This window comes from Dermochelys coriacea, chromosome 1 (genome assembly GCF_009764565.3).
Source record: "Dermochelys coriacea isolate rDerCor1 chromosome 1, rDerCor1.pri.v4, whole genome shotgun sequence".
Classification (NCBI taxonomy): domain Eukaryota; kingdom Metazoa; phylum Chordata; order Testudines; family Dermochelyidae; genus Dermochelys; species Dermochelys coriacea.
The window spans coordinates 217,089,388-217,114,814 of NC_050068.2; the positions used below are offsets into that span (position 1 = coordinate 217,089,388).

Genomic DNA, 25,427 nt, shown 5'->3' on the forward strand with positions numbered 1-25,427 from the left:
ATTTTATCCTATGAATTGTCTCAAGTTAGATGGTGGCTCACCTCTTTGAGAGAGCTCTTGATGGGAACAAAACCAGACAGCATCTTTACCTCCATTAGGACCACATTAGAGCCCTCAGACCTCTCAGTGTAGCTGGAATGAGGAGAAGAGGATTGTTAGCAGCCTCACTGCCTGTACCACTTGGCCATGCCTGAAAAGCCCCTGGTACTGAGTGACTGAAGGGGTAAATACTATGAACAACATGAAAGACTGGTTCCCCCACCAATCCCCATGTCAGCAGAATAGCCTCCATCCCCATAGTCTGGCTCCACAGAGAGATGAGTTTCACCAAACGGAGGTGGAAAATCCATCCGTCTTGCTACATGTCTTCAGGGTTGTTTCCACGCTCAGGAGAAGGCGGAATTGCTCTCAGGCAGAGACACATGGTACCACAGAATTGTCTGCCAACCACAAAAAGCTACAAACCATCAGCCATAAGGGTGCACTATGATGGGGTAGGGGTTCCCACTCCCACAGAGCAGCCAGAGTGTAGTTTTAGAAACTGAAAAATTATAAAATGAACACTAGCGGTGTTTTTGTAGGACCTACAATATTTTTCTAGAATATAGGAAATTAGAGTTTGGAAAGCTCTGCTAGGTCCTGTCTTCTCCATCCTTTCCCTTGAACTGGCCAGTGCAGTATTGTGCCCAGCAGTCTGTTCTCCAGGGCTTTGCTCTTATGTATAAGAGTGACCTGCAAAGGAAAGGAAGAGCTGTGCTTGTGACTTTGCTGTGTTCCTTTATGCTGCACAGAGAAGACCTGAAAAACATTTTTCTCTTTTTAAGGTTTCCATCTCCCACCCTCTTTTTTAACATTAGATATTCAGATCTCATTGGCCCTGTGTCAAGGTTCCTTCCCCACTCTGAACTCTAGGGTACTGATGTGGGGACCTGCATGAAAAACACCCTAAGCTTATTTTAAAACTTCCCCAAGGTACAAACTATTTTACGTTTTGCCCTTGGATTTTATTGCTGCCACCACCAAGCGTCTAACAAATATATAACAGGGAAAGAGCCCGCTTGGAAACTTCTTTCCCCCCGAAATCCTACACCCCCTTTCCTGGGGAAGGCTTGATAAAAATCCTCACCAATTTGCATAGATGAACGCAGACTCAAATCCTTGGATCTTAAGAACAATGAAAAAGCAATCAGGTTCTTAAAAGAAGAATTTTAATTGAAGAAAAAGTAAAAGAATCACCTCTGTAAAATCAGGATGGTAAATACCTTACAGGGTAATCAGATTCAAAACATAGAGAATCCCTCTAGGCAAAACCTTAAGTTACAAAAAGACACAAAAACAGGAATATACATTCCATTCAGCACAACTTATTTTATCAGCCATTTAAAGAAAACAGAATCTAACACATATCTAACTAGATTGCTTATTAGCCCTTTACAGGAGATCTGACCTGCATTCCTGCTCTGGTCCCAGCAAAAAGCATCACACAGACCGAGAGAACCTTTGTTTCTCCCCCCCTCCAGCTTTGAAATATCTTGTCTCCTCATTGGTCTTTGTGGTCAGATGCCAGTGAGGTTATCCTAGCTTCTTAACCCTTTACAGGTGAAAGGGTTTTTCCTCTGGCCAGGAGGGATTTGAAGGTGTTTACCCTTCCCTTTATATTTATGACACCTTGTTTTTCCTGAAAGAATCTATGTTTGTTTGCAGAAATAATGGTTACTTAGGCCATGACTGCACTACAAAATTATGTCAACCTAACTTACTTCAGCGTACAGCCACTGCAGTTATTTAATCACTTGTGTGTGTGTGTGTGTACACACTTGGCCCCTTGTGTCGCCGGTGTGCGTCCTCACCAGGAGCACTTTTATTGATTGTATTGTCAGTGTGGGGCATTATGTGATGGTTCTCGAAAGCCAGTAACAGTTGATACCACATTGACCTAATTACATTGACAGTGACTGTACACCCCTCAGGGAGGTAGTGTTATTAAGTTGGCATAGAGAGGCAATTCCGTCAGTGGGTGCCACAATTAAGTGAAGACACTTCCACAGCTAAGTCGAAGCAAGGTAGCTTATGTCAACCTATCCCTGTAGTATAGACCAGGCCTTATCTGTATTGTATCTTGTTCTTCAAGATGTGTTGCACATGTCTATTCCACTCAGGTGTCAGGGAGCAAGCACAGAAGAGCAGAGCGTTTTCCTCTACAATACCCATATCTGCCCTGCATGACTTTTTGGCCCTCACCCAGGATATATAAGGGCAGTGCTGCTCCAGCCCCCTTCAGTTCCTTCTCACTGGCCAGGGCCTAGCACAGAGCTCGCCAAGCAGTTTACCTCATGGTTTCTTCAAGTGATGCCGTCAGCTAGTTTACCTTGTGTCTCTAATGTGTGTAGTTAGTTAGCAGTTGAGTACCTGTTTTCTTTCTTTCTTTCTTTCTTTCTTTCTTTCTTGTTGTTGTTGTTTACTGTTTTTTGTGAGGATTAATTTTTGTTCTTTGGTGCTCTGCTCCATTTCTGATGCAGGGCTCACTGTTTGTCATATGCAGTTTCTGTTCCAAATAGTGACCCACACATGTGCTATCTTTTGTACCTTGGTGAGGGGCATACTAAAGAGAGGTGCAGTATCTGTCATTTTTTTAAAAAGAGAACACAAATGTTATCCATGGTTGGACAATAAGGGCCAGATGGAGAAAAGACCATCAAATATAAACAGCAAAAGTACAAGAGACAGCAATATGGAATAATATTATAGTTTGGTATGTAAGTCACTGCAGCCTCAAACTGCGTCTAGCTAGGCTGCATAAAGGTTCATGAGAATTGTAGTTCAGGCTCCATATACACCCATTCTCCCTATGGGCAAGAGTCCTTGACCAGATTATATCTTCCATAATGCATCATGGAGACCCATCTTACTGAGCTATGTGATGCATCATTAGAGTCATATGACTGCAGGTGCATTATGAGATATGTAGTCCTGCCGGAAGCCTGAGCTGCGGTGGGGAGAATGGGGGCATATGCAACCCAAATTGCATCTCTTGAGGCACCATGCACCTTACGCAGATGTAGTTCAAAGGGAGACTGATTCAAAGCTAAATATTTAGATTCAGTTCAACAACCAAGCACAAAATGTGTTGTTTTGAGAATATGGAAACATTCCATTTCACTAGAAAAGACTGAAACAAAATATTTTGTCATTTCTGAATCAATATTTTTTGCAACTTTTTATTCTGCAAAAAATGTTATTTCTAATGTTCATCTCATTTTCTCTCAGCTCTAATTTAAACCCAGTTCATTTTGTAGACAAAGTCTTTTTAAAAGCATAGTGCAGATGGGACCGTTAGTGTGTGAATAATGGGGAATCAAAGCAGGAGACAAAGCACTTATATTCAGTTAAAGCACTGCAGCAGTGCAAATGTAGCACTTTAGTAAAGACACTACTATGCCAAAGAGAGAACTTCTCCTGTCATGTGGTTAATCCACCTCCCCAGGAGGCATTAGCTATGTCAACAGGAGAAGCTCTCACGTCAACATAGAGCTGTCTACACTGCAGGTTAGGTCAGTATAACTACGTCACTAGGGGAGTAGACCTAGTCAAGGACACATGAAATAAAGGTGAAAAGCCAGAGAATCAGATCCAGGGTTTTCTTTGTTCAGAGAGAACACTCCTAGGACAGACATGCTGAGAGATGGCTGAATAAAGCAATTTACGAAGAGATTTTGAAAGAATTAAATATGCATAGTTTGAATAAATAATGAATAACTAGAAGGCACAATAATTCACTTCATGCATTTAAAAAGGGTAAATACCAAAAGAAGAGGGGACATTATTTAGGGGACTTGAACAGATAAAATTAGGTGTAAATGGGCTGAAACCGAGAAAAGGGGAGTGTTTCAGGAAACTTTTTCTGTGAAGGGGCTCTCAGTCTGTGGAGTAGTTTCCCAAAGGGAAGGGGGTCAGAAGTCCCATTAGCTGAGGCACTTACAACTAGTATTATATAAATCCCTGGAACATGCCATTCAATTCTAGGAGAAACCACTTGTCACAATGCTACATGCTGTGGCCGGTTGGCACTTCATGGGAGCAGCAGGGATGGAACTTATAGGCTGGTGTTCCAAAACCCCAGGCCTCGACCACTTCATCCAAAGGAGACCCTGCTACATGTTAGCCATATCAGGCCCCAGCACACAGCTGAGTATTTCTATTTCCATCCCGTAGCGGGCAAAGAGCATCTACAGTCCCACAGTTCATGTTTACAAGTAAGGAACAATCCCGCACTAGTTGCTAACTGGAAAAGGTGAGGGCTACTGGACACAATGGTGCTTAGCAGATCTTTTCCCACAGACCCTTTCCCCCAGCTGGCTGTGCAGGGCAGAGCCCTAGCTGGATGGGACTCATGTTGGCCTAAGAAGTCCTGGGGCTGAACAGGGATAAGGGGGTTGGGAACAGAGAGGCCAGGAGCCATTGGTCAGGTTGGTGAATTCATTTATTTGTAATGTTTGTTTTCCTCTTCTTGCTGCTGTTTTCTCTATGTCGCTCCATCCAACCACCTCAGCCTGCGCAGAGGCTAAGCGGGTGGGACGCCGGAGGCTCGGAACATGACTCCATCCCTCACACATTGCTCTGCTCGGCTCCCACTGTGAGGGGGAAAGGAGCAGGAACGGGAGGGGTTTAGAGAAGAGACGGGCTATGCCTCCCCCAGGCTTGGGCACAGAGCCAGCAACACACATCCAGGGCTGGGCACAGCTGCTCTGCCACACGGAGCACAGCCCTGCCAGGGCCCCAGGCAGGAGATTCCACGGCCCTGATCTCTCCCAGCGAGGGGCAGGGCCTTGCCTCATCTACCTCCACACAGAGCATCTCGTAGAGCTCAGGAGTTGCGGCGCAGGATCCAGCGCAGGCTGTGTCAGCCTAGGGTCTGCCTGGAACCATCCCTGCTGTGTCTGACACTGCAGAGCAGCCATGTGGCAGGGAGGCAGCCCAGCGGGGATGGACCTGGGCCCACAGGAGACTCGGCGCTATGGACATGCTGAGGCTCCACTTGGACATTTGCTTTGGGAGCGAGGTGCTGATCTGGGGAGCACGTTCTCACCCTGCCCCTTTGTTCCCATGGGACCCAGCGCAAAATGCAGTGAATCCATTTACACAAGAGCCATCAGTGCCCAGGGGAGTGAAGGGAGCTCCCTGCACTAGGACTGAGCAGCTGCCTGTGGATCAGCACCGGGGGAATGGAGCCGAGAGAAGCCCCTGGATGCTGAGATCCTTCCCTGGGCCTCTCAGACCTGCAGAACAAGGGCTGGGAGAAGGAGGCTTCTGCTGAGTCCTGCTACTGGGAGACACCCCTCCCCCCCCGGCTCTCCTGTGCTTTGGTTCTTTCATTCACTCTCTGATCCTTCCTGTCACAGATATTTTGGCTCCTCTGATCCTAGCCAGAAGCAGGAAGCTCAGACACAACTGCTGGGGAAAGGGGGTGTAAAGAATCTGAGCTTATAGGACAAGCTGAGCGGCCTAAGGTTCTTATTTGATCCGAGCCCAGACAGCCCATCTCTGAAAACTTCACAGAAACAAGCATCCAGTGAGATGGCAGGGACTTGTTGGCTCTGATTGGGCTGGAGTCCTCGCCCCGCCCCAGGAAGAGCCTCTCACAAACCATTGCAATGACACAATTTCCATAGGGCTCATGAGGCAGAGGCTGAGGGGTGAATGGAGCATCTATCCCCCGGAATAAGCAAAGACGCCATCAGTGCAGGCAACAAACCCCTATGCAGGGGAAAAAAGCCACCAGCTCCGAGTGCACAGGGGATGCACTGCCTGGAGCTGAGCTCTCACAGTGGGGAGTAGATCTGGGGTGCTGTGAGCAGGACGCGGGGAGGAAATGGCTCTTCATACACTACCTTTGCTGCAGGGGGCGCTGTACTCGGCGATGGCAAATTCATCTGGAAGACACAAGGGAAGGGAGATGTGATGAGGGCCGTGTGAGACCCAACCAGGACTCCTCACACTTCCACCAGGCCCTGCGGCAGAGAGCTGGCACCGCACCAGAGATCTCAGGGAGGAGGGGAGGGAGCCCTCTCTCCGGGGCACTGGGGACCCTCAGCTGGGCTTCCTGGGAGGAAGGCAACGGTTACCCCAAGGCTACAGTGCAAAAGGCATCTCCAGCGGGTCTGTGCCAGGTGCCCTATGTCTGTTTGCACCTCGCCTGACACACGACCGCCGGGGTTGCCGTTGGGCTCTGGTTTTGTCGCCTCAATTTCCTAGCTGGGGAGGCAGAGAAGCAATTGTGCCTCCCCCAGGTCACCCCCAGAGCTGGGATTTCAGGGCAGGATCTGAACCAAGGACCCTCCCAGATCCCTTTGGCTCTAGCCCATCTGGGTTGGCATCTTCCCTCTACAGTGCGGGAGGGGCCTGGGCTCATGGTGCGAGCATGAGGCCAGTGGAATATGATCCCTCGCCCATAATCCCTGTGTGCCCCACATTCTCATCTGGGAGAGGGGAGACGCTGCTGAGATGGGCCTGTTGTGTCCAGAGATGAGAGGGGGACGCTGTCTGCATGGGGCAAACCAGTGTCAGGAATGGTGGCGGCAGGGCCATTCAGGTTGGAAGCAGGAGGAGAAGGGAATGGGGTTTGCCCTTGAACCTGCATGGGCAGTCGCTGAGCAGGCAGCGCTGGCGTGAGGTTCTCAGCTCAGCCCCAGGCCTGTCCTCACCCTCAGGAGGCAGCACAGGGGTTGGGAGGTGGATCATCGAGAGAACGAGGCCAAATACAATCCTGAGACTGGAGGGTCCCCCTGTGGCTCTGACTGTGGCCTCTCCCCTCCCTATGACAGGCCCATGGTGGCTAACGTCCCCCCAGTCCTGCCCCCACACACACCCGTCTCGTAGTAATCATAGACTTTCACCAGCGCCGGCTTCAGGCTCTGCACGGGGAAGTCCTGCTCCACCGTGAAGAAGAAACTCTGAGTCACATTGCTCACCTGGGGCGTGGGGGGGAAACAGACGAGACTCAGGAGGACGCTCTGAGCCACCTCACCCTCGCCTTCCCCATCTCTCCCATGTACCCCCATTGCTCCCCGCCCATGATCTTGCAGGTCCAGCATCTGCCCCCCTTGGCTGCAGGGCCTGGCAGGGATCCGGCCCTGGAGGAGGAGGGAGAAGCCCTGCCCCCCCCAACCCCGAGGTATGTGCTGCTCTCCCTGGTATCCATAGGCTCTCTATGTTGGGGGAGCAGAAAGTGCTGAAGGGAAATACTGAGGAGCAGCAGCAGCTGGTGGGGGATATTTGGGTTTGTCTTTCCTGGCCCTGGCCTAGGAGATTTCCTCCATTCAGTGCCTCTATCGCGGGTACATTGCGGGTGACTTTCCTTGGCCCATCCCTGCTCCGTGTGGCCACTCACCTGCTCCATGTAGAACAGCACGTGGTTGGTGCTCAGTTCTGTGCGGTGAATGTGGTGACGTCCTTCCAGCTGCCAGCAGCCAAGGGAGAGAAGCAGGATGTTACTGAGCCCCTCTTCAAACTACCCCAGAGCCCTAAGGAATGGGATGCTGGTGCATTAAAGGAATGGGTGGAGTCTCTAGCGTGGCCCTACCCCCTAGTGGACTGAGGTGTAAAGTGCCTCAGATTGAGAGCATCCGAATTCCAAAACCTGACCTAGGGACCATGCCGCCATCATCCACCATGCTGCTCACCATGTGGCACCCTGCCCGCGGCTGACCAGTGGCAGCAAGAAGACTGCAACTGTGGCAGAAAGCCAGGATGGACTGGGAAACAGCTCAGCAGACAGAGAGGACTTAGAGGAGCAGTAGCCTGGACTACCAGAACTCCGATATCCCAGGTAAGACTCAGGGCCCCAGCCAGCAAAAACCAGATGCCCTCCGTGCCTCACTGGCACTTGGAGTCACCCTGATCCATGCCAGAGTCCTCCTACAATGACTGGGCACATGGGGTTGTGGCATTAGGAGGTTCTTGCTTAGAGGGGCTGGACCTGGGGCCAATGTCCTGACCAGGCAGTCCATCCCCACGGGTGGGTGCACAGCTCTTCTAATGAGTCAGCCCCATGGTAGACAGGCCCCTACTGGGCTACCTGCCACCGTGGATCATCCGGTTTGGCAAAGAGCATGGGGGGTGTCACAGTGTGTGTGTGGGGATGTTATGTGGGGGAAGGTGGGAGGAATACATCCTCAGTGCTTATGGTTGGTTGTTCAAGGAGTGGTGCATTTGGGGCTTGTTTTGAGACTCATTTGGGCTTGTCATTTTGAAATATCTGGCATCCCTAAGTCACCTTGAGGGACTGGGTCTCTATCAAGCGCAGCAGCAGCTCTGTGTCTGACCCGTCCCCTGAGGGGAGGGTTGTGGCTGTGAGCACTGCCTTCCCTGTTCTCACAGGCTTCATTAATCTGGTGAGATCTCACCTCAGGGCCCCTGAAGTGGCACCTCCCACCATCTGGGTCTCCCTGAGGAGATGCAGGGCCTGGGGTGGGCTCAGGAGTTTTAGTGTGTGGGGGGGTGTTAGAGCTGGGGGAGCAGAGAGGGGCACAGGGAGATGGAGGTTCCTCACTCTCTCTCCCAAGCATCCTGTGAGCCTAGCCTGACTTCCCCTTACAGGAACACTGCCCCCTCCAAGGGAGACTGTGAGGTGCCTCCAACTGGGCCTGCTCCCCTGTGCGTAACAGTTTACCAGGGAGTCACAGAGTGGGAGCTTGGGGGGATGGGACGGGATGGGGAAGGAGTGGGGCATCAGGGGAGGGTCAGAAAGAAGAGATGGGATCAAAGAGACGGGAGACAAGGGCAGGGGGGGAGTGGGGGCTGATGCTGGAGAAGGGACTAGGAAGTGGCCAGGCTGCAAATGAGGGGTTGGGGTTTGGAGTTGACTTGGGGCCAGATACCCCTCAAATGGGGTTGGAGGCAAGAGGCCCTGGATGCCCACTGGTTGGGGTTGTCGGGAGCTGGATTCCAACTGGGTGTGGGGCAGATACCCTTGGCTGCGGCCCATACACAGAATAGGCCGTTACCTTCCTCACTGATGTCTTCACAGGGATGAATCCTGAGAGCATCTTAACATCAACGATGACCATGTTGGAGACGGGGCGTTTCCCTGTGTAGCTGGGAGACCAAGCAGGAAATGAAACAAGGTTTAATACATCTCAGCTCAGAGCTGATGCACCTCAACCCTGACCTGCAGCATCTCCCACCCTCACTGGCCCCCTGTCCTGCCACTACCTTTCATTGCTGCCCTGCAGCCCCCTGCTATTCCAGTCCCGGTTTCCCCACACAGCTCTGCCAACGCCCCTCAGTTCTGCCCTGGAGCATGTAAGTTTGCTGAAAGTCCCTCAAGCACAAGGCTTCCCATCCAATAAGGGGTTTAGTTAAAATATGCCCATCATTGGTGGGGGCAGAAAGAGGAAGCAATTTAAATCGGGATTTAAATAACTTGATTTTTTAAAAATATAATTGATTTATATGTGATTCAGGTTTTGAAAAATCAGTGTAAAGGTTTGTGCAATTAAAACTTTAGATTACAGTGTGTGCTGAACTAATTTATAAAGCTGGTATTTCTAAATGCTACTACTGCTAGGGGATCCTATTTGAATTTTAGAAAAATTCTGCACACAAAAAACAAAATATTGGAAGCGAAGGTGCTGTTTCTGCAAACTTTTTAGCAGGTACCTAGTTCCAGTCACATGAACAGAGGCACAGGTGAGGAAACTGGAGCACATGCAGAAGTGTTTGCTGCATCAGGAGCTAAAACTGCATATTATTATTAAAAACACTGGTTTTACTGGGATAAAATTTCTGTCACTTCAGATCCAAACTGGTTTAGTGTTAGCACTAGGAAGTTAATTCAATACACTAGCAAAGCAACTGTGAGCTTCTTTATATACACTCCTAAGCCCATATTTTGGCATCTAAGGGTGGGTTTTGTAAAATCACCAAAGTGATTTAGGAGCACAAGTCTGATTGAACTCAGACTTCAAATCCTGCTGAAGAAGAATGGCCAGGTCAAAGCATTCAGCTCCTGTGACTGGGGGCAGTTCGCTCTGTGGGAGGGTGGTGGTGGTTGCAGATACAGAAAGGGCTACTGGTCGGGCAGTTTTGTGTCTGAGTTTGTGTTTCTCTCACACTAAGGATGTTACTGAAGTTCTTAAAGTAACAAGCACAAAACAATCACTGTAACAATTTACGGGGGGAGAGCTGGCAATACAGAAATACAAAATCTGATTGACATTGAAAAGAGCAATTGCAATTAAGAAAATACCATGATTTAATGTAAAAATCCATTTTTAATTTTTGGAAAAATATTGATTTGTATCTACTTTTCTGGGGTTTCCCCTCCCCTTTGGGAGCTCTTGGAGTGACTTGTCCCCAGCCCTAAGGCTGCTCAGGGAGGCCTGGCGCTGTGAGGGGAGTTACCTGATGCTTATGGCGATGTCAAAGGTCCTGTGAGCCCTGGCGCTGTCACACATCTCAGGGACCGTGTGCACCTCCAGCGCGAATGGCGCCTCACCCAGCTTGGGGAGCACGTTGTACCTCAGGCTCGTCTGGAAGAGAATATACAATTCTCTGTGTGTGTCCATCTGTCCATTTCCTCTGTCTCCTTCCCTCTGCTCAGTATTATTCTTTCCTTTATCTCTTTTGTCTCTCTCTCCCCATTCCCCAACTCTCTCTGTCAACTCTCTCTCCTCCTCACACCTCTTTCCTATTTTCTCCTCCTCTCCCCCATCTCTTCCTCTTTTTTCCTTCCCTCCCACCCTCCTCAACCCACGCACCCTGCCATCTCCATAGGAATGAGACGGAATCCCTGCAGCAGCAGTGTCTCCCTCTCTCTCTGCCCCAGGGCCCTCACCTGCACATAGACACATCCTTCTCCTGTCACCCCCATGCTGTAGTCCCCTGGCACCTCTGGTAGTGCCATACGCTGGAGCAGCAGACGGTTCGTGTGATCCACCTGGAACTGGGCCTGGAAATTCCCTGTGGACTGCAGGGTCACTGTGGACGCTCCTCCGCTCTTGGCATAGGTAGACGCTCCGTATCGGGACAGGGCCTGGAGTGCCACCACTGTGTCCTGCCAGACAAGAGATGGGCCCAGGCACCCAAGGGGATAAGCTAGCCATTTCCATGGGCCTGGAGTCCCCATCCCGCCAGCTCCTCCAACACACCAATGCCCTGCTCAGGTGGAGAAGGGAGACAGAAAGGTCGGCTTTTCCCATTTTCACCCATTCTCTCCCCATCACCAGCACGTGTCATGCTCCCTAGTCCCTTGGGCTCAGATCCTCCAAGGTACTTAGGCACCTATCTCCCATTGAAAGCAGCCAGGTGTCTAAATACCTTTGAGAACCTTGGGGATCTCTGATACTCCACTGAAAGGAGCTGGGGGAAGATGCCACCCAACCTCCCCTGAAGACACCCTGCCTGAAGGGGCAGCTCAGGACAGACAGACTAAGTGAAATGGCTCAGAGAGGATCATGGCGAGGCAGCCAGGAGGCTCAGTAATGGAGTATGAGAAAGACCTGTGGGTATCAAGCCAACCAGGGAAATGGTGGAACATGGGGCCAATGATTGATCAGAGAGGTCACTCCCAGAAGTCCCAGCTTTTGAGCAGGTGCAGCATGGACTGCACCTGCTCAAAGTGGGAGGTGGCACCTCCTGTTTGGTTGTCACTCAGGATGGCTCTTCCCCCGGGTGTGTCCGGAAGTGACTGGCTGCTACTGCTTCTCTGGGGAGGCCTCAGCTCTCAAGCTGAATTGACCTGGCTGGATGGGGTCAGTGCTGGGGGCAGCTGGGGATGGCATGGCACATGTAGGTACTCAGGGCGAATCTTCTGCCCTCCGTACACAGGAGCATCACTTGCCCAGTCTCCAGCCTCATTAGCCCACTGGAGTCTGTGGGGATCAGATATAACTATGCTCCATGCTGTACCTATCCCATGATCTAAACCGTACAGTGAGGGGACTACCCCCTCCTCAGGGCAGCCTCCCACGTCTCCCGGGTTGCTTGTCTGTCTCCTGCCTTCTCCTGTCTGCCTCTCCTTCCTGCCCTGGGTGTCTGAGGCTGGAGATGGGAACAGCTCACCTGGGTGGAGGAGAAGCCCCCATTGGGATTCTGCTGCTTGCTGATCCACTTTGCAATTTGAGCTCCTAATGACAGGTCTCCTTGGGATGGTGCTGGCCGCGTGGTGAGATAAGCGAGGAGCACATAGGACGTCATCTCCACCTCAGCAGAAGGAGCACGGCGGTGATAGAAGGGGAAATCTGCCTCCGGCTCCTTCCCGGGCCTCTGCCAGTGAATGGCGCCATCTGCAGTGGGAGAAGGGAGAGGAAGGGCAGGAGAGAAGGAAATACAGGTGCTTAGTACATGCCATTTCTAAGGGGATTATTGACCTGCTGCTGCTGCGGGTGGGAGAACAGAGCCCCCCGTGCTCATCTGGCATATTGATTCATAGATTCATAGATACTAAGGTCAGAAGGGACCATTCTGATCATCTAGTCTGACCTCCTGCACAATGCAGGCGACAGAATCTCACCCACCCACTCCTACAAAAAACCTCACCTATGTCTGAGCTATTGAAGTCCTCAAATCATGGTTTAAAGACTTCAAGGAGCAGAAAATCCTCCCTGAAGTGACCTGTGCCCCATGCTACAGAGGAAGCCGAAAAACCTCCAGGGCCTTTTCCAATCTGCCCTGGAGGAAAATTCCTTCCCGACCCCAAATATGGCCATCAGCTGAACCCTGAGCATATGGGCTAGATTCACCAGCCAGATACTACAGAAAATTCTTTCTTGGGTAACTCAGATCCCACCCATCTAATATCCCATCTCAGGGGATTAGGCCTATTTACCATGAATATTTAAAGATCAATTAATTACCAAAATCACATTGTCCCATCATACCATCTCCTCCATAAACGTATCGAGTTTAATCTTAAAGCCAGATAGATCTTTTGCCCCCACTGCTTCCCTTGGAAGGCTATTCCAAAACTTCACTCCTCTGACGGTTAGAAACCTTCGTCTAATTTCAAGTCTAAACTTCCTGGTGGCCAGTTTATACCCATTTGTTCTTGTGTCCACATTGGTACTGAGCTTAAATAATTCCTCTCCCTCTCCCTCTCCGGTGTTTATCCCTCTGATATATTTACAGAGAGCAATCATATCTCCCCTCAACCTTCTTTTAGTTAGGCTAAACAAGCCAAGCTCCTTGAGTCTCCTTTCATAAGACAAGTTTTCCATTCCTCGGATCACCTAGTAGCCCTACCTCTCTGTACCTGTTCCAGTTTGAATTCATCCTTTTTAAACATGGGAGACCAGAACTGCACACAGTATTCCAGGTGAGGTCTCACTAGTGCCTTGTATAATGGTACTATAACCTCCTTATCCCTACTGGAAATGCCTCTCCTGATGCATCCCAAAACCGCATTAGCTTTTTTCACAGCCATATCACATTGGCAGCTCATAGTCATTCTATGATCAACCAATATTCCAAGGTCCTTCTCCTCCTCCGTTATTTCCAATTGATGCGTCCCCCGCTTATAACTAAAATTCTTGTTATTAATCCCTAAATGCATAACCTTATACTTCTCACTATTAAATTTCATCCTATTACTATTACTCCAGTTTACAAGGTCATCCAGATCCTCCTGTATGATATCCCGATCCTTCTCTGAATTGGCAATACCTCCCAGCTTTGTATCATCTGCAAACTTTATTAGCACACTCCCACTTCTTGTGCCGAGGTCAGTAATAAAAAGATTAAATAAGATTGGTCCCAAAACTGATCTCTGAGGAACTCTACTAGTAACCTCCCTCCAGCCTGACAGTTCACCTTTCAGTAGGACTCGTTGTGGTCTCCCCTTTAACCAATTCCTTATCCATCTTTCGTTGTTCATATTCATCCCCATCTTTTCCAATTTAACTAATAATTCCCCATGTGTCACGGTATCAAACGCCTTACTGAAATCTAGGTAAATTAGATCCACTGCGTTTCCTTTGTCTAAAAAATCTGTTACTTTCTCAAAAAAAGGAGATCAGGTTGGTTTGGCACGATCTACCTTTTGTAAAACCATGTTGTATTTTGTCCCATTTACCATTGACTTCAATGTCCTTAACTATTTTCTCCTTCAAAATTTTTTCCAGGACCTTGCATATTGGTATGAGACGTGAAAGGATTAAATAGTCCCTCACTTGCTGGTCTAGTGCATTTATACAAATCTTGTGGTATGAACACTCAGCAACTAATCAGGCTACCACTTCTGTACCTACATCCCCTTTATCTTATAAAGGGAATGGACAGTAGCAGCCTTTATTGGGCTCTTTGATCCAAAAAGTGTGAGGTCACTGAGTGCTCCCAGGCGCTCAAGGCCATAGGGTTACAGCAGTGACGGTCACACCCCACTCCAGCAGGGTGAAGAGCCCATAAGTCCTTCTCTTACCAGCACAGTTCCAGTTCTTCCTGGGATTTCCTGGGACACCAGGACCTTATTTTGGGCCCCCCCCCGGAATGATCTATTTTTTCATTTTATCTGTCCAAACATCAGGCTTCTCTTCTTCGTTTGTCTCTTGCTGTAGGGAGTAGACGTCACTCTGTGCGGACCAGGGGCCATCGCTCCCATGGAACAAGTGTTCACAGTGAGGAGCAGTGCTTGGAGTGAGGAATGGAGTGGAGCCAGCGAAGATACCAGCAGAGCTGTGCTATTGCCCAGTGGGAATGGTACCATTTATTCAGGGTTTCAGGATATGCTCACTCACAGCACTGAGGTGTCGGGGGACTCCCCAGATACACCTGTGTCACTGAAAAGTCAGGCACCAGCAGCCCTGGCCCCAATTCACGTTTTTTAAAAGTTTCCTTTGTCTTTACATGAATATTTCAGCGCCTTAAAAAAAGCCACCATCAAACCGTCCCCCAGGAACTAGCCCTAGGGAAAGGGGACTCAGCCCCAACTCTCTCTTCCCTGGTGATGCCCCCTCTGTCTGGGGAGCTGTAAGGCATCTGCCAGTATCCTAAAATGTGCCCCCTTGATGCTTCTCTCCATGTAATGCCCCTTGGACCAAACCATCCTCTGCCTCACCTACTGCCCCCTAAGCTGCTCTCGGTGCTGGCCCGCTCCTGGGCTGCTGTAGCCAGCAGAGCCTGCTGGGGGTGGAGGAAGCTAGATGCCACTGAGATGCTTCCTCCCCCTGCAACAGACTCCCTCCTCAAAATGGACAACAGTCCGGTTGGGGGAGGCAGGAATCCTCCTGAGGCAAAGGGGGAGAGGAGAGTAGAGACGGCCTGGACCAAAGGAGTGGGGAGAGGGAGAGGGAAGGAGAAACCAGGGGAGAAGGAAAGAAAAACCTTGGGTGAGACATCCTAGGGAGGAGGGCAGGAAAGGGAGGGAGAGACACTCAAGGAGGGTGGAAGGGAGAGAAGACGCCTCTAAGACTTGGCCAACACAGATTTTGTTCCACTACAACTATTTTGGCTAGGACTGTGACTTTTCTACTGGTACCTCTAGTCTGGGCACAGTTATACCAGCATAAAGGTTCCTTATGTAAGCAGAGCCAGAATGAGCTCTACCGTGACATCTGGTGGTGAGCTATGGAAAAGGACTTCAGGGGCTGATCTCGTTTGCATGGGCACACCCACCCCGCCTAGCATGATGGACTGTCTGCCCAAATGGTCACTTTGGCTGCTGTGGGATCCCCAGTCTCTTTGTAACTGGGGCAGGAGTAATAAAGTGTTGTTATCCTGGTTATGTGAATCAGACAGTAGAACTGTACTTGGCATTTTAGGACAGAGGGATGAGCCCTCAACTAAGGAGCACTTGCTAGGCAAGGGACATGGGTTCCAAAGCCCAGTCCATGGACAGAAATTGGGGGGTAGGAATTTGTGCCTGGCAGTGTAGGTCCTGTTTAAGGGCCCCAAAGAGCACTTTGATCATTCTTCTCTCCACTGTGTAATAACAGAACTAATTTTGACTCTATTAGCAATCTTGTTACGTACTGCAAATGCTGATACCTAAGTCTAGCATTAGACTTACTTTGGGCTAGTGGTTCTGAGTACATGAGCACTGAGGCTCTTCTACCAACAGTAAAAATCACTGAGGGAGCTGTGTTATGTAGGGGGGGCCTCAAAACATATTGGTCAGCGGATGGCTGCTTGTGAAGACTGCAATGGAACCCCAAGGAGGTGTGGTAGTTAGCCATCAACCTGAGCAGTGAAGCATGTAAGGTTCACCCATACCTATCCCCCCCTTCCACCTAGGCTGGGAGGTAAACTCTGCAGATGAACTTCTGAACTTCGGGGGCTGCAGTGACTAAGGACAGAAACTGTGAGTGGGGTGCCTTTTGGGTTGCCAAAAGGACACTACCAAAACTTACCTGGGGGTGGGTCTTTTGCTCATGGTTTGTGTTATGAATCCTGTTTCATGCTGCATTGTTTCCCTCCTTTATTAAAAGGCTTTTGCTACACTCAGACTCTGTGCTTGAGAGAGATGAAGTATTGCCTCTTAGAGGAGCCCAGAGGGGTTGTATGTAATTGTCCTAGGTCACTGGGTGGGGGCTCGAGCCAGTTTTGCATTGTATTATTGAAAAGAAACCCCTAGATATTGAACCTGGCCCTTGTTGCTGCCAACTCTGATGGGCAGAAGGGTTACACTTATACTGATAGAATCATAGAAGATTAGGGTTGGAAGAGATCTCAGGAGGTCATCTATTCCAACCCCCTGCTCAAAGCAGGATACATCTCTACAGGAACAGTTCTACCTTCACACTGCTATAACTGTGTCCACACTGGGGGAGTCACACCACTTTAACTATACCAGTACAAATACAGCAGTAAGACGTGTGTAGACAAGACCTGAAGCTCCATCTACCCAGGGGAAATGCTCTGTGTTAGAAAAGAAAATGCATTAAATAGCACGCTGGTAAACATGACTTGGCACCTAGCATAGACAAGGATGGCTGGATTTGTAAATTCATTTGCTATTTGTAAACTTAAGCTATGGGGTACCCTCAGGTGAGCCACAGGCAGCTAATGTGATTGGGTTGGCCATGACCAGCTACTGTTTTTCACCCCACCTGATGCTGTCTAGACTAGGTACTGAGTCATCTTTAGCAGTGTATCAGCTAATGCATTTTCTAACACAGTGAGTTTCCTCACCTGCATGAGGCCTATGAGTGTGGGGCTGGGGGAGGAGAAAATTGTGGGGGAGGCTCTGTGTTTGTGGGGGCTGGGGCAGGGGACAGAGAACCCAGGTGTCTGTTGTGAGGGGACCCTGCATAACAAGCCCTATATGAACTAGGGTTGGGGGAAGCTTGCATGTGTGTGTGTGAATGGCTTTCGGGTAGGGGAGAAGGAGCCTGTGTGTGTGAGTGAGTGGATCCTGGGGCAACCTTGCACGTGCTTGTGCATTACTTTGTGCCTGGGGCAGGCTGCAGTGTCTGGGGAGAGAATTTTGGGGGGTACGAGGCAGCAGGACAGTATGCCTGTGATTTTGTGGGCTGGGAAGTAGGGAGTATATGAGAGCTTTTGGTGTGGGAGGCAGGAGAGAGATTTGGAGACCTGGGGGAAGGAGGAAGAGAGCATGAGGAAAAGAAAGGCGAGACCAGCTATTTCACAGTATAGAAAAGGGAAAAACAGACTGAAACAAACAGAGGAAAAGCTAACAAGGAAAAGGGAAAGGGAAAATGCAAAGGGAATGTTGACATTTTACCTAATAGATTGACTGCACCCTTCCATATCCAACCTATGACCCAGTTTAAAAGGGCAGGGATACAACATGCTGTGAGTAGAAATGTGTTGGGGGCCGGGCTGGGCCTGGGATGCCTCTCTCTCAATCTTGTTTCTTCATGTCAAATAATGTTCTCCTGCCCGGTCCTGGTCCCCCCGTAACTTTCCTCTGCTGTGGTTTCCCCTCTGAGCACCTGTATATGATTCCAACACATAGTCACCTTACAAGTGGGGGATGTAGGACCAGTGGGATGCAGGAGAAAGGCCTGTCAGGAATTCTCACCCTCTTTCACAGCTTCCTTGTCAAGCGAGTCCAGCAGTGCCCTGCGCTTCTCCTCCTTCTCTGCCAGGGCAAAGGCGTAGGCCAGCAGCGCCCTGGTGTACACGTGGTTTCCTCCCTGCTCTGCAGCCGTCTCCAGACAGAACAGAGCATTACGGACCACAGAGTGCTGTGTGGGGAGAGAGACATGGGCTGAGGGAGGAGAGAGGTCACTCACTGCAGTCCCACAGTGCAACATTCCCTTTAGCAGAGACTGTCTGGCAGCACTTTTGAACCAAAGGGTCCCAATGATGGAAAGCCCTTCTGGCTTTTACAGTCAGCACATTCTCCGCAGCCACAGCTGTTCCTGCTACTTGCCACCTTTTCCCACGTGCTGAGTGAACATTTCCCATAAGCACAGGAAAAGCTATGCAGCAAAATTTCCCAACAAGGCAGAGTCGCTGAAAGCGGCACAGAGGACCCTAGGATGCCTACCCACAATGCACCACACTTTTGCCAATCTGGCCTGATACTAGGTGAACACAACGTGCTGGCACAAATGGTCCAGTGTGAACCTCACTGCACCAATATAGTCTTTTTGGTTGCTCGCTGATGATAAAACTTTTAGCAGTGCGACTTCTGGGTGTGGAGCAGACCTAAGTGAAGGAGAAAAGAAATCAGCCCTCACTGGGGACCCATTTGGCTGGTGCCAAGGGGTTAAGTGTTATTTACCCAAGTGTTAAATATCTGTAAAATTAAGCTGTAGGCTTGTAAGAGAGGATCAAGCAAATACCGCCTCAAAAGTTTTTAAATAAAGATCATATAAAAGGATTAGAGATGAGAGAGAACCAGTGCCCTGGACTGGAAGGGAAGCTGCAGGGAAATCCAATCCCAGATTTGGACCTCAATTTAAAGTCTTTTCTGACTGGATATCCCCCTTTTGTAAAGGCTTCTCTCTCGAGATGGGAGCTGGGGACCTCCAAGTCGACAGCCTATGTCTGGCTTGAGGGGTTACAGGTACATACAGTGATGGGCAGAGGAATCTCCAGCAGTGCGATGGTGATGTAGGCAGAGAGCGTGACCTCATCGTCCACCCCGCCCTGCAGGGAACCACAGAAAGAGACATTAACCCTGAAAACCTGCCCACTAGCCCCTCCTCCCAGGGCTGTTCTACATTCCTGTTCTTCCCACACTATGGTAGCTTCCATGTATCTGCTCCTCTTCTCCCTTCCCCTGCCCATGGTCGCTCCATGTATAGCATGGTACCCCCCAGCTCTTGCCTCCCTTAGTAGATCCCATCTGTCCAACCCCATGGGCGGCAGTGGCTGAGCTGTTCCCATGAGGAGTTGCACACTCTCTCTGTGTCACTGGAGTCTTGTATGGGTCCCATGAGGCCCATGGGAAGCCGGCTGGGCAGATACATCACCTTTATGGCATTGTTCAGGAGCGTCCCGGAGCTGCGGAAGCAGCCGTTGTCTTTCTGCTTGCCAGCGAGCCAGGCCAGGGCATCCTGGATGTGCTTCTCCTCGATGAAGATGTGAGAGCGGGCCTGCGCGAAGGACTTGAGGACGAAGGCCGTCAGCCTGCGACAGAGAGTGGGCAGCAGTGAGAGCTCCCTCCCATGCCCTGTGCTCGCTGGAGGGGATGGGGTACTGGGACATCGCCAGCCTGAGGGGAAGGAGCAGGGGCCAGAGAACTGGTGGCCATGGGCCAGGGAACCATTAGCTCACTCAGCCACCTACTGACATGCAGCAGAGCCTGGGGGCAAGACCCTGCAGTCGTCTGACAGGCCACAGCTAAACTCCCCGTTTTAGGACAGGAAGTGAGCCAGCTTCCTGTGTTGGTTTCAAACGGCCGGGGCACATTTTAGGGGTGGTTTTAGGGGGTGGTTGTCCAGAACCCTTGGGAGAACAGAGCTCAGAATCTTCAGGGACCAGGAATGGCCAGGACACTGGCTCTGCACTTTCTTATGATAAAAACAGCAGCACAGCGCACCCTAGCATCAGACTGGGGTCAGCACTCACAGGGAGAATGCCCCTTACCGAGCCACCCACTGCCCGCTCCCTGCAGCACAGCGCCCCCTAGCACCACACTGGGGCAATAGAGTCAGTAGTGGCAGAGGGAAGAGCAACCCCTACAGAGCTGCCCACTGCCACTCCCTGCAGAACCTGTTTGTTCACCCGGCAAGGCATGTACTAAGCATTGAGGGGCTGTGATGGCTCCACCCTCAGTTACCAGCCTCTTCATTATCCTGAGGGCAGTGGTGGCCAAATTTTCTGGCTGAGGATCAAACACATAATTACAGAAAGGTCAAGTATCCACAGTCTGGACTTTGGGATGGATTCTCTGCCCTGTTCTGACCCCTGCACCCTGCTTAGATAACACAAAGGGAGCTGAAACTACCAGCAAGTCACCCAGCAGGGGAACCTTAGCCGGCACTTTTATGCCATCCTCCCTATAGCCCCTGGTACACAAAGTGAGTGGCTGGAGTGTGCTGTGTTCTGGATATACCTAGCTGATGTATGGTCCTCAAGGGACTGTGACCAACTGGAGGAAGTTAGAACAGCCCCAGGCTGCTCTAACCTGAGCAGAGCAGGGAATGAGGAGGCTGTAAATTATTATTAATCCAAAATCAAAGGCCTCTAGCACATAAACTAAAGGAGATCTCCCTTTCCTACCACTTCTCATAGTTGCCTTATCCCACATCATCAGCTCTAGAGTTCCTCCCCTCTCCTCCACACCTTCGTGATCAGCACCTGTTAACAATGGGCAAGCTCCAGGTTATAACAAGAGAAGGGAAATAATTCAGCAGCACTGAAATCTTACCAGGTGTTCCCTGATTGCCCATAACGTGGCCCAAATGTGCTGTAGGAGCCGTCCCAATGTTTGTACTTCAGCTGTGTCTGGTAACCTGAAAAGGAGAATGAAGTTGTGTTTTACTGCAATAAAGTCCAGCTGTAGACGTCAGCCAGGAAAAGAGAATTTTCAGCCCTGTCTACACACAAACATTCGCTTGAATTGTACCAGTAGTGTTAAAATGCTGCAAATACCCCATTGTGGATGTAGTTAAGGATAAACACCTTTAAAATCTCTCCTGGCCAGAGGAAAAACATTTCACCCGTAAAGGGTTAAGAAGATACGATAACTTTGCTGGGACCTGACCAAAATGATCAATGAGGAGACAAGATACTTTCAAAAGCTGGAGGGAGGGAGATACAAAGTCTCTGTCTGTCTGTGTGATACTTTTACTGGGAACAGAACACGAATAGAGTCTTAGAATTTAGTAAGTAATCTAGCTAGATATGTGTTAGATTCTGTTTTCTTTAAATGGCTAATAAAATAAGCTGTGCTGAATGGAATGCATATTCCTGTTTTTTGTGTCTTTTTGTAACTTAAGGTTTTTGCTTAGAGGGATTCTCTATGTTTTGAATCTAATTACCCTGTAAGGTATTTACCATCCTGATTTTACAGAGGTGATTCTTTTACTTCAATTAAAATTCTTCTTGTAAGAACCTGATTGCTTTTTTTCATTGTTCTTAAGATCCAAGGGGTTTGGGTCTGTGCTCACCTATGTAAATTGGTGAGGATTTTTATCAAGCCTTCCCCAGGAAAGGAGGTGTAGGGTTGGGGAGGATTTTGGGGGGGAAAGATGTTTCCAAGCGGGCTCTTTCCCGGTTATATATCTGTTAAACGCTCGGTGGTGGCAGCAGCAATAAAGTCCAAGGGAAAAAGGAAAATAGTTTGTACCTTGGGGAAGTTTTAACCGGAGCTAGTAAAAATAAGCTTAGGAGGTTTTCATGCAGGTTCCCACATCTGTACCCTAGAGTTCAGAGTGGGGAAGGAACCTTGACACAAACATTCTGCTTGAATCATATCAGTAGTGTTAAAATGCTGCAAATACCCCATTGTGGATGTAGTTACGATAGTATAAAAATGCTAATACCAGTACAACTTATTCCCAGAGGGGAAAGGGGTAGAACTGCATCCACACTACAGGTTGTACTGATTAAATTATTTTGGTAAAATATCACTTCCTAACTGAAATAGTTACACTGGTACAAAGCTGGGTTTAGATCTAGCCTGAGACCCAGAAGCAGGTCCAATGTAGAGTACACAAGCCAGGCAGGCCTCCCATTCCTTAAAAATAGCCTCAGTCTCTCAGCAGAGGGGCCTTGGTCTTCTATTAGGTGTTAAATGAAGGTACAGGGAACAGGATTATGATGTGCATCTACTAGCCACCTTATACCAGGTTCAAGGATCCCTTTGCAACACCTATAATAAATGGGAAGGCTGTCTCTGAAAGATTGCTGAACCTCATTAAAAACAGGGTGGAGCAGAAATGGAGAATGAGGAATAATCCAAGGTGTGACCCAAAGTGGGGCTGTTCTAAAAAGTGACTATGTGGAAAGGGCCCCTTGTCACTCAGCAGCTCTGCCCTGCATGTGTTCAGAGTCATGACTACTGGCTTTACTGGCAAAGGTCATGTCCACATTAGGAATAAAGGAGCATTACCAACATTGCTAGCTATCACGTGTTTAAATCCTAACACAGACAAGGTATGTGTAGTTTCACATGTTAGCTGGTCGAGTTAACCTTAGCGAGGAGCCTAGAGTTTACCTTGATCAACTAACATGTATTAAAACTACAAGTTGGCTAAATGTGTTACAAACTGACAAATCTCCATTCGTGAAAACAAGGCTTAAACCCAGGTGTCATAAACATACAGTTAAGGGCAGCATAAAATCCCTTCTTTACCTGTAAAGGGTTAAGAAGCTCGGCTAACCTGTTGGCACCTGATCAAAAGGACCAATAAGGGGAGAAGATACTTTCAAATCTGTGGGGGAAGGTTTTTTTTTTTTTGGCTTTTGTTCGCTCCAGAGACAAAGAGAGAGACCAAGCAAGTAATCCAGCTCCCACTGAATGATATATCTAAAATTACAGAAATTGTAAGTAATAGCAAGGAAATGTGTTAGATTATCTTTTGTTTTAGCTTGTGAATTTTCCCTATGCTAAGAGGAAGGTTTATTCCTGTTTTTTTGTAACTTTAAAGTTTTGCCTAGAGGGGAATCCTCTGTGTTTTAAATCTAATTACCCTGTAAAATCCTTTTACTTTTTTCCCTTATAATAAAAGTTCTGTTTTTAAGAATCTGTCCTAAAAACCCAAGGGTCTGGTCTGTGCTCGCCTTTTTATGCTCAAGCCTCCCCAGGAAAGGGGGGTGAAGAGACTTGGGGGGACATTTTGGGGAAACAGGAACTCCAAGTGGTACTTTTCCTAAATCTTTTTCTAACTCACTTGGTGGTGGCAGTGATACCAATCCAAGGACAAGGAAAAATTTGTGCCTTGGGGAAGTTTTTAACTTAAGCTGCTAGAAATAAGCTTAGGGGGTCTTTCATGTGGGTCCCCACATCTGTACCCTAGAGTTCAGAGTGGGGAGGGAACCCTGACACCAGGTTTTGCTCCATTTACTGCTGCCAGAGCTGCAGAACCAACTCAGCTCTTCTTCTCTGCCTTGCATGTCATCAGCAGAAATGCACCCAGTGCACCCTGTGTAGTTCACCCAGTGCAATGCAGTACCCAGGGTGTGTCATTCAGTCATTCATCCACTTGGACCCATCTTCTCCCATCGAGCACTTCCAGAGAGTAGAGTTCTCTACATTCCTAGATTTCACCCTAGATCTAAGCATGCTACTGTACTATGGCACCCCCTGTTGGGAAGTGATCTATTGTAACTCCACCAGCCATTAAAAGGGTAACTACTCAGCGTAGCTCCTGGGAAAGAGAACCTCTTTCCTCTGGTGCGGGGTGGGGTGGGAGGAGGTGTCAGAGGCCTTGGTTCAAAGGTGTATGATGAGGGGTCAGTTGTGATGGTGCTGTCAATACACTGGTGACTAGGAAAGGCCTATAGGCCACCTGGGGAGCCGAGTCTAGTTTGCTGGGGTAAGAATTACCACTGGGCTCACACACTGGAGAGCAATGGGATGACAGGGCTGAGAAGGTTCAAGTGGGTTCCCCCCGAGAGACAGGTGGTCCCCTCAGTCCATCCATCCTTCCCAGTGGAAGCATTATCTGAGCAAGGCAGACACAAAAAGTTTCTAGCATGACCTTGGAATGGAGCAAGTAAAGAAACAAAAGCCCCGTCCCTCCTCACCGCTGACTAAGTATCCGACGGCCTTGGATTTGGTTTCCTCGCTCAGCTGCCCCGTCTTATTCAGATAGTCCAGGACGTAGATGTTGGGGGCAAACAGGACCATGTTCTGCTCCCCGCAGCCGAAGGGCATTTGGAGAAGCTGCTGCAGGTTCTGCATAGCTGTGCCCAGGATATCGCCTGGGGATGGAGACACAGGGAGTCAGCGTGGCACAGAGCTGGCCTGCAGAGGTAGAGTGCACCGCAGAGCAAGGATGCTCGTGTGAGACATCCATAACAGACTTGTGAGATCACAGGCAATAGGAGGGAAAGAGAGAAACACACACAACACAGAGAAAGGAGGAGACAGAGAAATATGCTCTGAGAGAGAAGGGACACATGAAAGGCAAAATGAAGGGCATGCTGCTGGAAGGACAGATGGGAGCACTAGGCTGGATGAATAGCTAGAGACGTGGGCCCAGAGGCAGAGGTGGGGGGAAGGAGAGAGAAAAAGGGGTGAAGTGCAAGCAAGAGACTACAGCAGTGGGCAGCTGGGGGATAAGTGGAGGGGCTGTGATGGGTGCACAACGGGGTGAAGAGTGGAACAGGTAGAGAGACCAGTACCGTCAGGCAGGGGAAGGGAACGGTAGCAGCACCTACAGCTGGGCTCTTCGGACTGCCTCACTTACCTAGCACTGAGAAATAAGTTCTGGCTGAGTCCTGCACCACGTTCTCTGGGAGCTTCAGGGGCATTAGCTGCGGCGCTGTCTTTCCTGGGGAAAAGTGACACAGATGGGATTGTAATAAAATCCCCCCCTGCCGGGTAGCAGTGACCAGGCCCCAGCACAGGAGCTAGGACGTTGCCCCTGCTGCTGTCTTTCCTCTGGCACTGCACAGGGGCTCCCTGCCTTTAGCAGCTCCATTCCTCAATAGCTTTATAGTGAACCCCCCACCCACCCCCAACTCCTCTCTCAGGGGTGATCCCCTCACCCGCCACCTCAGCCCTCCACATGGAGCGAGGTGCCACCACCTGGCGAGACATGGGAACTGTAGTCTCCAGCTCTTTCTCTGGCACCTTCCAGTTTGTAATTTCACTCCATGGAATCAGAGAGTGAGAGAAGAGGAAAGCCCCATTAAATCCCATCTAGCCCAACCTCCCAGAACTTGGGTCAGGAATGTTCCCCAAGACCTACGCTTCCAGCCCTTCCCTTGGGGGCCATTCCAGCCCTTCAGTGTTAGGAAATGTTTCCTAGATATCCAGCTGGAGGTGTCCCACTTTCTTCAGTCCCCTATTACTGCTTCTAGTTAGCTCTTCCCCTCAGACACCCGGGGTTTCCACCCTTCCCTTTGCA

The 25,427-nt window shown here is 49.5% G+C and overlaps 1 protein-coding gene across 1 annotated transcript in view; it reads right to left on the reverse strand.

The window, feature by feature from the left end:
- Window positions 1-4,529: 4,529 nt before the first annotated feature.
- The window catches only part of LOC119860584 (alpha-2-macroglobulin-like), a 57,018-nt gene continuing 36,120 nt past the window's right edge, over window positions 4,530-25,427 (reverse strand). The window contains exons 23-36 of the mRNA XM_038414451.2: window positions 24,765-24,848; window positions 24,100-24,276; window positions 20,777-20,861; window positions 19,377-19,533; window positions 18,976-19,050; window positions 17,975-18,140; window positions 12,061-12,284; window positions 10,835-11,053; window positions 10,402-10,529; window positions 9,003-9,093; window positions 7,388-7,456; window positions 6,866-6,968; window positions 5,889-5,930; window positions 4,530-4,631 (exon numbers count right to left, since the gene is read on the reverse strand). Of these exons, the coding sequence (XP_038270379.1) occupies window positions 4,606-4,631; window positions 5,889-5,930; window positions 6,866-6,968; window positions 7,388-7,456; window positions 9,003-9,093; window positions 10,402-10,529; window positions 10,835-11,053; window positions 12,061-12,284; window positions 17,975-18,140; window positions 18,976-19,050; window positions 19,377-19,533; window positions 20,777-20,861; window positions 24,100-24,276; window positions 24,765-24,848 (1,646 nt within the window). The 3' untranslated portion in view covers window positions 4,530-4,605. The remainder of the gene's footprint in view (window positions 4,632-5,888; window positions 5,931-6,865; window positions 6,969-7,387; window positions 7,457-9,002; window positions 9,094-10,401; window positions 10,530-10,834; window positions 11,054-12,060; window positions 12,285-17,974; window positions 18,141-18,975; window positions 19,051-19,376; window positions 19,534-20,776; window positions 20,862-24,099; window positions 24,277-24,764; window positions 24,849-25,427) is intronic.